Source organism: Myotis lucifugus, unplaced genomic scaffold (genome assembly GCF_000147115.1).
Source record: "Myotis lucifugus unplaced genomic scaffold, Myoluc2.0 scaffold_316, whole genome shotgun sequence".
Lineage (NCBI taxonomy): Eukaryota > Metazoa > Chordata > Mammalia > Chiroptera > Vespertilionidae > Myotis > Myotis lucifugus.
In genome coordinates, this window is record NW_005871364.1 from 169,396 (window position 1) to 179,585 (window position 10,190).

General features: G+C 50.1%; 1 protein-coding gene across 1 annotated transcript in view; it reads right to left on the reverse strand.

Annotated features, from left to right (window-relative positions):
* LGMN (legumain) overlaps positions 1–10,190 on the reverse strand; it is a 34,036-nt gene that overhangs the window by 4,892 nt on the left and 18,954 nt on the right. Inside the window, exons 4-11 of the mRNA XM_023764105.1 lie at positions 6,068–6,165; positions 5,015–5,096; positions 3,632–3,717; positions 2,435–2,510; positions 1,926–1,988; positions 1,128–1,194; positions 161–278; positions 4–73 (exon numbers count right to left, since the gene is read on the reverse strand). Coding sequence (XP_023619873.1) covers positions 4–73; positions 161–278; positions 1,128–1,194; positions 1,926–1,988; positions 2,435–2,510; positions 3,632–3,717; positions 5,015–5,096; positions 6,068–6,165 — 660 coding nt within the window. The remainder of the gene's footprint in view (positions 1–3; positions 74–160; positions 279–1,127; positions 1,195–1,925; positions 1,989–2,434; positions 2,511–3,631; positions 3,718–5,014; positions 5,097–6,067; positions 6,166–10,190) is intronic.

Sequence of the window (10,190 nt, forward strand, 5' to 3'; positions counted from 1 at the left end):
GACGTGGCTGGTGGTGGTGTGGGTCTTTACCAGCTGGTACTGCTTGTGGAGAGTCTCCTTGGTCAAGTCCCTCCTGCAAAAATGTGAACAGTAAGTCCCTCGACCCTCCCAGCCTGAAGGCTAAGCCTCAGCCGGACAGCCCGCCCCTGCAGGGCTCACCACGTCCGAGTCCTCCATCCAGTTGACGCTGTACCAGTCCCCCAGGTACGTGGACCTCTGCTCATCGTAGTAACAGGCGTAGGATGACTCGTCGGGATTGGCGGCAGTCGTTGCATAAACTGCGAGGGATGAAAGACACCTTTCAGTCACGTTTTATTCTCTGCTGTGGATTCCACGTGAAGCTGAGTCTTTCCTCCTCTGGTGCAAAGTGCCACCGCTGGTCAGCGCAGGGAGGGCGGGGAGACGCCGTGCACCCTGTGCTGTTCGCTCAGTTACAATTACGCGACTCAAATGACACGTGGAAGGAGGAGAAGCCAGCTGATGGGCACTTGGTACAGCAATAAGCAGGCACGCGGGCTTGTTAGGACATGGAGCTGTTCTGGAATAACGCTGCAAGATTTTAACAGCTCCGACAACTGGAAGAACACGCACCTCACTTAGTTTCTGGAGAAAGTTAACATTTATGGACGGAACAGGCTGGCTCAACCTCTGCAACAGCGACCATTTCCTATCTATCTACCATGGGCTCAGAACTGTGCCTGACAAATGTTATCACATAAAATGATAAACAAATAAACAGGAGTTATCGTTATACCCATTTTACAGGCAGAATACCTGAGAGTCAAGAGGGTAGATCACCTGGCCAAGACCAGAGCCAGCAAGCACCACGCCGCAGAGGACCGGGCCAGTCCCAAGACGGCGATGGTGGATCTACGGAGCTTTACAAACCCTGGACGAGCACCATGACACTCAAGTGCTGATTCCTTCTTCTCTGGCCACTAATCCCCGAGGACTAGAGGGAGCCCAGCGCTGCCCACACCTATCTCCCCACTTCGACGGCTGCCCTAGGCCCCGCTTATGTAGACATCTTGGTTCTTCACAGTAGCAGAATCAGAGATTGACCAACTGCACCCGCCAGCCACGGGCTCACCCGGCCTGGCTCAGAGGCCAGGGCTCCCACCACCTACCATTGATGTCGGTGGGCAGGTGTCTCATCATGGACCCAGACTCGCAGGCTTCAATGTAGAACACCATCTGCGAGGTGAACGAGACAGGTGGCTCACCCCTCGGCCAGGCAGACGCTCCCCAAAGCTCCTTCGGCTCTGCCCGCTCTGACCCACCCTAAGAGTCTTTCGCTTTTGCTTTGGGAGACATCTCTGCTGCCAGAGGCTGCAGAAGCTGCTGCCACACAGACCAGAAGGACTCGAGTTTATTCGTCACTAATAGAATAAACGATCTATTAGCTGAAATAATGCGGGGAAAAGGGAGCCACAGACGATGCAAAGGACACTTTCACCGTCCAGCACGGGGAGATGGGGCGGCAGGCTGTCTTTCCTCGGTGCTACCACGTCCGGGCCTGAGCTGTGCAGTTTCTAATAAGGGTGCTACAGGCGAGCGAGGGCCAAGGTGAAAATAACATGGCGATATGTTCCTCCCAACTGCCCCACATTGCTAACAGTCCTAGGAACAGTACTCCTCAAAGTACGGTCCCAGGCCGAACAGCTCAGTGTCAACTCGAAGGCAAATTCTGAGGCCTCTCCCCAGACCTGAGTCAAACTCTGGGGTGGGACCCACACTCTTTGTTGCAACAAGATGCCAGTGATTCTGATCTACTAGCTAAAGCCCTAGGAGCAGAAAAGGTCCATCCTGGGAAACTGACCAAAAGGGCCCCCTTTCCAGAAAACACCGCCGCCCAGAGTCAGAGGCACGTCCCGGAGGTTGTACTACCCCCCCCCCCCCCATGGCCACCCCAAAGCCAACCTTACCTTTTGGTACTTTTTGTGTTTGTACATGTACTTGATGGTCTCATTCAGGTCCTTCACATGAAGCTAAAAGGTAAGAATACTGGCATTCAGATCAAGACCTCCAGGTAACCCACAATGAAGTCCGAATGCGCTTTGGCATTCGTATTTACCAATCCCCAGAAACGATCCTAGTGAGCCCAGCATCCAGACGTCAGTCACCCAAGGGTTTATTCACAGATTTAAAAAGGGCAGGAGAACATGCTTCCGCACTCCTCACTGCCCAGAGCGTCCAGGGACAGGGGTCTATTACTGTGTTAGTGCAAGGCTCCCAGGTGCTGAGACAGCCCCTGATGCAGTGATATGTGGAGAAATGTCGGGAAACGTGGCCGGAGGGGGTGCCCCGGGTAGATTTCAAGCTGCTAAATGTGTGCCCCACACACCACCCTGGTGGGATGCCAGGAACCGACATCGCGGGTTTAACGGCACCACTGAATTCTGCTCCCCATCCTCGTGTGTTGAGGAAAACTCACATCGTCGTTAGGAAAGGCCAGTAGTCCAGTAGCTCCGTGATCAGTGAAGTAAACAAACACGTGATCCTGGGGGCCGCTGCCACGAGAGAACGAGAGTCAGAGTCCACCGTTTCCTATTCTACTTCTCTGAAAAGTCGACCTTACCCGTCCACTCCCACCCCTCCCCCAAAAAAACAACACAAAAAACTAAGAAGTTCGAGGACTACAGCCCCCCACCCTGGTACAAAGAGCAACACAAGGCCTGCTGCCCTCTGACCAGCTGCGTGTTATTCTGAGCACAAGGCATATCCTAGGGCCTGGGACTGAGTCAGGTCTGGGAGGAGACCCGTGCTGGGCAGATCATCAGACAGACCAGGTGTGATTTGCACAGCAGGGTCCTTCGGCAATTGGGCCTCATCCCAAGGAGTCACATGCTCTAACCAGATGTCCCCCAAATGAGTAAGGGAGCCAGGACACACATCCAAACGTGTCCTGCAGCTCCAGCTCCCTCCGGGCCCCGGGCCTGCACAGTCAGGGACCCCACCTGCCCACCCTCGCCAGGGCTTCCACTCGGGGCGCTGCTTCGAGGCTGCAGAAATGTGCTAACTACCTTGGAACCAATTTGGTGCATCCCACACAACTGACCGTCTCTGCTCTAACGCACATGAGCTTACTGTGCCCAGGCCTCCTTAGAGTGAGAGAAACAGTGCTGTTTGCCAAGGACCTGGGACTCTCTGAGGGCATGCTTCTAAAGGCCCTGACATCACGTAAAAACGCTACAGAAAGAGAAGCTAAAGAGGACACATCTCTCGCCCACAGGTGGCGGGGCAAGCACTGGTGTGAGCTTTCGCACCGCAAAGGTTAGATCCAGACTCATGAGTGTGCTCCCCCGGCTGTGCTGCCCTGTGGTGAGAGCACAGGGCTGGCGGCAGGTGTGGCCCTGTGACCCGACAGCTGCGGGGCTTCACACCAGTCTCGGGATGTGCCACTGGCCGTGGAATGTACAGCACTAGGATCCGTGACGGGGACCCTGGGTCACAGGGTTAACGGGGTGCAGCGATGGGCTGCCAAAGGAGCCATCCAACCTGCACGGCCGGTCTTAACTCAGGACAGGGCTCCCCGCTCTGCCGTTTCCCAAGTCGGGAGCCAAGACCAACTCGATTCTGGGCTGCCAGGTCATTCAAAAAAGTGTGATGGCGTAAAGCGAGCAGGAGTTACCTCTTCAAGACCTTTCCGGACCCTATGCCCTTCACTGCTTCTTCATCGCCTCGCAGCACAGCAAGGAAATTTTTCGGTGTGACATCCTACAAGGAAGTGGGAGTTGAAGTCAGGCGTGTCATTCCAAATCAGAGGCTTGCTGAGTCTGTGCAGACCCGGGCCACCAGCCCACACATCTCCAAGGCCTGAGGTTTAAGAGCAAACGCTTTGGAACCAAGGAAGGCCCAGATAAGGTTGATGTCTCCGGGGCATGTGCATGGCCTCTCCTCAAAGAACATCTCGTCTTTGGCTGACGCACTGAGCAAGCCTGCGCTCCTTCTTGGCATTAGAAAGGCCGTGCGGAGGGAACCGAAGGTGCCGGGCAGTAGGGTAGGAGGCAGAGGAAGAGCATACCACCCGGGAGAAGGCAAAGAGGCAGCCGGAACGTCTGCACTGGGCCCACCCCTGCCCAGCTTGTCGCCTAAAAGACCAAATCCCGAGGACATAGAATGTCCCTAAAGGAGATTTTCTAAACTGATACACGCTCATTAAAAACAAAGCAACACGGGAAAGCACCAAGGGGAACAAAAATCCCACTACCTCGATTCCAGGCATTTCCTTACACGGGGTGGGCCAAAGTAGGTTTACAGTTTTAAGTACGTGAAAGTTTATTCTTTTATTATTCTTTATTAATTATTGTATTTTTTCCCATACAAACAACTGTGAACCTGTAAACCTACTTTGGCCCCACCCTGTAAAATTATGCAGAAACAATTTCATAAAGATGGGATCGTCCATATTACATGTAAATTCAATTTAACTGTACTTGAATTTAAGAGAGAACACTGAAACTGAAAGGACTGCTCAACTTCAGAGAAACACTTATCACCAGGAATATCAGTTCCTGAAAGACCCCTCTCATAGTAAGAAAAGGAGATGATGAAGCCCGGCCAGAGTGGCTCAGTGGTTGAGCGTCAACCTATGAACCAGGAGGTCACTGTTTTATTCCTGGTCAGGCCACATGCCCGAGTTGGGGGCTGGATCCCCAGTGTGAGGAGTGCAGGAGGCAGATGATCCATGTATGTCTCTCACCGATGTTTCTCTCTCTGTCTCTCTCTCTCTCTTCCTCTCTAAAAATCAATAAACATATATAAAGAGTGGAAACTAAAGATTGGTAGACTGCAACTTATTTCTTCTTTTTTCTTTCCTTTTTCCCTTTTACCCCTGTGCTTTCTATCAAAACTCTCAAAAATTACTCAAGCACAAATCCTAATACAAACATGAACCACCAATCAGAAATCAGTTTAGTGAGGTTCTGATGCCAGAAATACACAAAACAGGAAAATCATCACAAAAATGAGAATAAACGCAGCCGGCACCAAGGCCACATGCTGCCGGCCTCACCTCCCCGGTGTAGTCCTTCAGGACCCCCTTGTACACGTCCGAGCCGTTGGGCCTGTTGATCACAACTCCTGGAGTGGGGTTGCTGAAAATCAAAGGACACAAACTCTGACATGTCTCTGAAATCTCTCTCTTCAAAACTACGCCCGTTACACAGAAAGACAGTAACTGTCTGTCTGTCAAAGACACTGCTCATCGCCTGGCGGTCACCAAGTGCAGTGATTTTAGCAGCTTGGGGATCCCGGTCATCCCGCAAGTCAAGCTCTCGGCAGGAGCAGTGAAGGCCGAGTTCTGACACTCAGGACAGGGACCAAAGCCTAGGTGTGCCTGGGCTCCCTCCCGCTGGAACCACACAGCATCTCGGGGCCACGTCTCACAGAGATCTCTCAGAGCAAAGCAACGTGTAGGAAAAGACGGGACACGTCTGGTAGGCGTGGCACGCATCTGCCTGGCAGACAAGGACGTTAACAAGAGAGTTTAGGCGTTAAAGCTCAGAGTGGAATCTGAGCTGCCCTGTGATCTCGGGACGGGGCAGTGGCCTTCGTGGGGGCCACAGCGGGTGACCAGGAGCAAAGGAGACTCGCACTGCCTAGGTTTCGTGCCCACACTTGCTGTTCCTCCTCTCCTCCAGAAGTCAGATAAGCAGGCGCGACATAACTATTTGTAAACGTGAATTAAATGAGTAATAGTAAAACAGGCACGTAAAGGTGGTGGGATCCACCCTGCAAACAAGCCCTCTGCGTACAGGTTGCGGAGGGCCCCCCCCCCCCCCCTTGCTGTCCGCCTGCTCAGAGGTCAGGGACAAGCACCTCAGGACCCAGTGACCAGGTCTCCAGGCAGAGGAGGAACGTATTGTGCTTTCAACGCTTCGAAAGCGCCAGCCCCAAACCCCCTTCGGCACCCACTGCCCATGTCCCTGCCACTGCCAGGGTGCTCCAAGCTATGTGCAAAGCTCTACGTAAAGCAGCCCTGTGAAATTCCACCTGCGAGTCTGTTTCATCCCAATGTGAGGCCACTGGTGTAAGGACGCCACCCGCGAGAGCGCTGCGTACTTACTCTTCAGAGTTGGCGATGTCATCGTACATCATCACCACGATCTGCTCGTCGGGAATCCCGTTGCGGTGGACGATCTGGTAGGCGTGGCACGCATCTGCCTGGGAGACAAGATTTCAGCAAGCCTTAGATTTTGCCCAGGAGGAGGCCAGGTTTGGGGTTCAAATGAGCAGCACGTTCTTTCTCCAGGAAGGCATGCTGGGAGTCGCTCCCTGTTGGCCAGGTCTTTAAATTATTTTAGAACATAGACATTTGTATTTTTGCACTCAATTGTTTAAAATCTCATTCCGCCTCCATTATCCAAGCTCTTATTCATCAGGCAGTTAACATATATGTGGACTACACGCACACACACATGGACATACAAACCACTACCACTGCATCCACAGGTAACAAGAGCCTTTAAAAGAAAACCAGTATCATGTCAGATTTTACTCACCCTTACAATGGTGGTGGAAGTGAGCAGACATATCCACCAACTCACCTATTATTTATTACTCTTGTCTGAACGCAGGCTCATTAAAAAACAAAAACTTAAAGAGTAAATCTAACAAAATCAGTGCTCACACACTGCAAATTACAAGATATCGCTGAGGGAAATTAAAGATCTAGACCAGTGGTCCTCAACCTGTGGGTCGTGACCCCTTTGGCGGTTGAACGACCCTTTCACAGGGGTCGCCTAAGACCATCCTGCATATCAGATATTTACATTACGATTCATAACAGTAGCAACGTTACAGTTATGAAGTAGCAACGAAAATAATTTTATGGTTGGGTCACAACATGAGGAACTGTATTTAAAGGGCCAGAAGGTTGAGAACCACTGATCTAGACAAACAGAGGCATCTTATATTCATGGATCAGAAGTCTTAGCATTAGTAAATTTTCAAAAAAAGATCAGCAGGTTTTTGCAGAAATTGACAAGGATGATCCTGAAATTTATATAAAATTGCAAAAGACCTAGAATAGACAAATTTTGAAAAAGAACAGAGTTGGAGGACTTTCACTTCCTGATTTCAAAACTACTCCAGGGAAAGAAGTCTTTCAACAAATGGGGCTGAGACCGACTATTTGGATATCCACATGCAAGGAGATGAACGTAGGCCCTCACTTCACTCTCAACACGAAAATTAGGTCAAAGTGGATCATAGACTTAACTGTAAAGGCTAAAACAAAACAGTTGGAAGACAAAAAATCTTTGGAACCTTGAGTTATAACTGCAAAGATGTTACAGACATATCACCAAAAGTCTGGTCTATAAAAGAAAAAATTTGATAAATTGGACATCATCAAAATGAAAAACCTGAGCACTTCAAAAGACACCATTAAGAAAATGAAAAGACAAACAACCCAGTAAGAGAAAATATTTGCAAAACACATTATCTAACAGGACTTGTCGGAATTTGCAAAGAATTCTTGTACCTCAATAAGATAATCAACCTAGAAAAAAAAAAAAGATTTGAGTAAAGATCTTAAGAAGATATACAACACACACACACCCAGGCCCGGTAGAGGCAGCCAAAACAGCGGATTATGTGGTAGCTCCACACGGGTAGCCCAAGGCTGGTTACAGGCAGCATCTGACACCAACCTGCATTGGAATCCCACCCAAGTGGACCCAGAACCAGCACAACCAGTGGTGGGCTTCAGACCACAACAGAAGTTGGCCCAACCACACAGGCGGCACACCCAAAGGGAGGTCCTGGCAGGCTCCAGACCTTGCTGGAAACAACTCCACCTAGGGCGGCAGCCCTACACAGTGGCTCATAAAACGTGATCGAGGTCTGTCCTTATAGTCAGCCAGACGGACGGTTAACCCCACCCACGAATAGGCCAACAGCATTCAAGACTCAACTACAACAGGAGGGAGCACATAACCCACAAGAGACATTCCTGGGGCATGGAGCTCAGGTGATCTGGAAAATTGCGCCACTGAACCCCACAAGACACCTGGAACATAAAACCACCCTAACAAGTTTGAAAGTCATAGAAGACCTATCCAATACGCAGAGACAAACACACACACACACACAAAAACAGACAAAATGGGAGACAAAGAAACACGACCCAAATGAAAAAAACAGGAGAAATCCCCAGAAAAATAATTAAATGAAATGGAAGCAAACAAGATATCAGACGCAAAGTTCAAAACAATGGTTATAAGGATGCTCAAGGACTTAGGAGAAGAATGAATGATCTCAGTGAGAACTTAAAGAGATAGTAAACATGAAGGACATAGAAACCATTAAAAAAAAGTCAGAAATAAAGAACACAATATCTGAAATGAGGAATAAGGAATGAACAGCAGGTTAGATGAAACAGAGGATTGAATCAGCAATTTAGAGGACAAGATAACAGAAAACACCTAAGCCAGCAAAAAAAAGAAAAAAATTTTAAAAATGAGGAAAGTCTAAGGAACAACATCAAGCGTAACAACATCCGTGTCATAGAAGTATTGGAAGAGAAAGAGAGCAAGGGATCAAGAATATGTTTGAAGAAATAATGGCTGAAAACGTCCCTAACCTGGTGAAGGAAAAAGACACACAAGTCCAGGAAGCCCAGAGAGTCTCAAACAAGATAAATCCAGAGGCCCACACCAAGACACATCATCATTAAAGTGGCAAAGGTTAAAGATAAAGGGAGAATCTTAAGAGCAGCAAGAGGAAAACAGTTACTTATAAGGGAACTCCCATAAGGCTGTCAACTGATTTCCCATCAGAAACACCTTAGGCCAGAAGGGATTGGTGTGAAATAATCAAAATAATTTTATTAACCAATGTAACTCCAATAAATTCAATTTAAAAAAAGATCATGAATGGCTAATAAGCATACAAAAAGATCCCAATATCATTAATTATTAGGGAAATGCAAATTAAAACTACATTGTGCCCTTGCCAGTGTGGCTCAGTTGTTTGAAGAGGTTGTCCCATGCACCAGAAGGTTGTGGGCTCGATTCCCAGTCAGGGAACATGCCTAGGTTGTGGGTTCGATCCCTAGTCAGGGCTCTGTGCGGGAGGCAACTGATCAATGTATATCTCTGCCACATCAATGTTTTTTTCTCTCTCTCTTCCCCTCCACCCCTCTCTAAGATCAATTACAATCCTATCTAATAAAAGAGAAACATGGTAATTAGCTGTACAGCTGCTACCCTTCCCATTGGCTAATCAGGGTGATATGCAAATTAACTGCCAGCCAAGATGACGGCCGGCAGCCAGGCAGCTTGAAGCGAACAGGGAGGCTTGCTTGCTCTAGTGATGGCGGACTCCAACATTCCCCGCCTGCCTTGCCGGCCTCTCAGCTGCAACTCTAAGCAACTATGTTGCAAATATAGAAGCTAAACAAAACCCCAGAAACCAGCTTTAGTCAGCTGGGCTTCAGCCAGCTGGACCGCAACATTGTATCAAATACAGAAGGTAAACAAAGGCCAGAAACGGGCTTTCAGCAGCCAAGGCCTCAGAGCTAAAGCTGGCCCAGAATAAAAAAAGAAAGAAAAAAAGGAGCGGTTGGGAGCTTCAGTCACCCGCCAGCCTGGAAAACGGCCCTCAGCCCCTCAGCCAGACTGGCCAGGCACCCCACCCTGATCCAGGACACCCTTCAGGGCAAACCAGCCGGCCCCCACCCGTGCACCAGGCCTCTATCCTATATAGTAAAAGTAATATGCCTCCCGGCACCGGGATCAGCGTGACAGGGGGCAGCGCCCAAACCCCCTGATCGCCCTGCAGCTCTGTGTGTGACAGGGGGTGGGGCCGCAACCTCCCTATCCGCCCCGCTCTGTTTGTGACAAGGGAAGGCGCCCCAACCCCCTGATCAGCCCTGCTCTGTGCCTGATAGGGGGGAGCTCCCCAACCCCCTGATTGGCCCTGCTCTGTGGGTGATAGAGGGCGGCGCCCCAACCCCCCCTCCCTACAGGCCCTGCTCTGTATGTGACGGGGTAGAGCCATAACCTCCCCATCGGCCCTGCCCTGAGTGTGACAGTGGTGGCGTCCCAACCCCCTGATCGGCCCTGCTCTGTGGGTGATAGAAGGACGGCGCCCCAACCCCCCTATCCGCCCTACTCTGTCATTGAAAGGGGGAGCTCTCAACCCCCTGATGGCCCTGCTCTGTGGTGACAGGGGGGAGCTCCTCA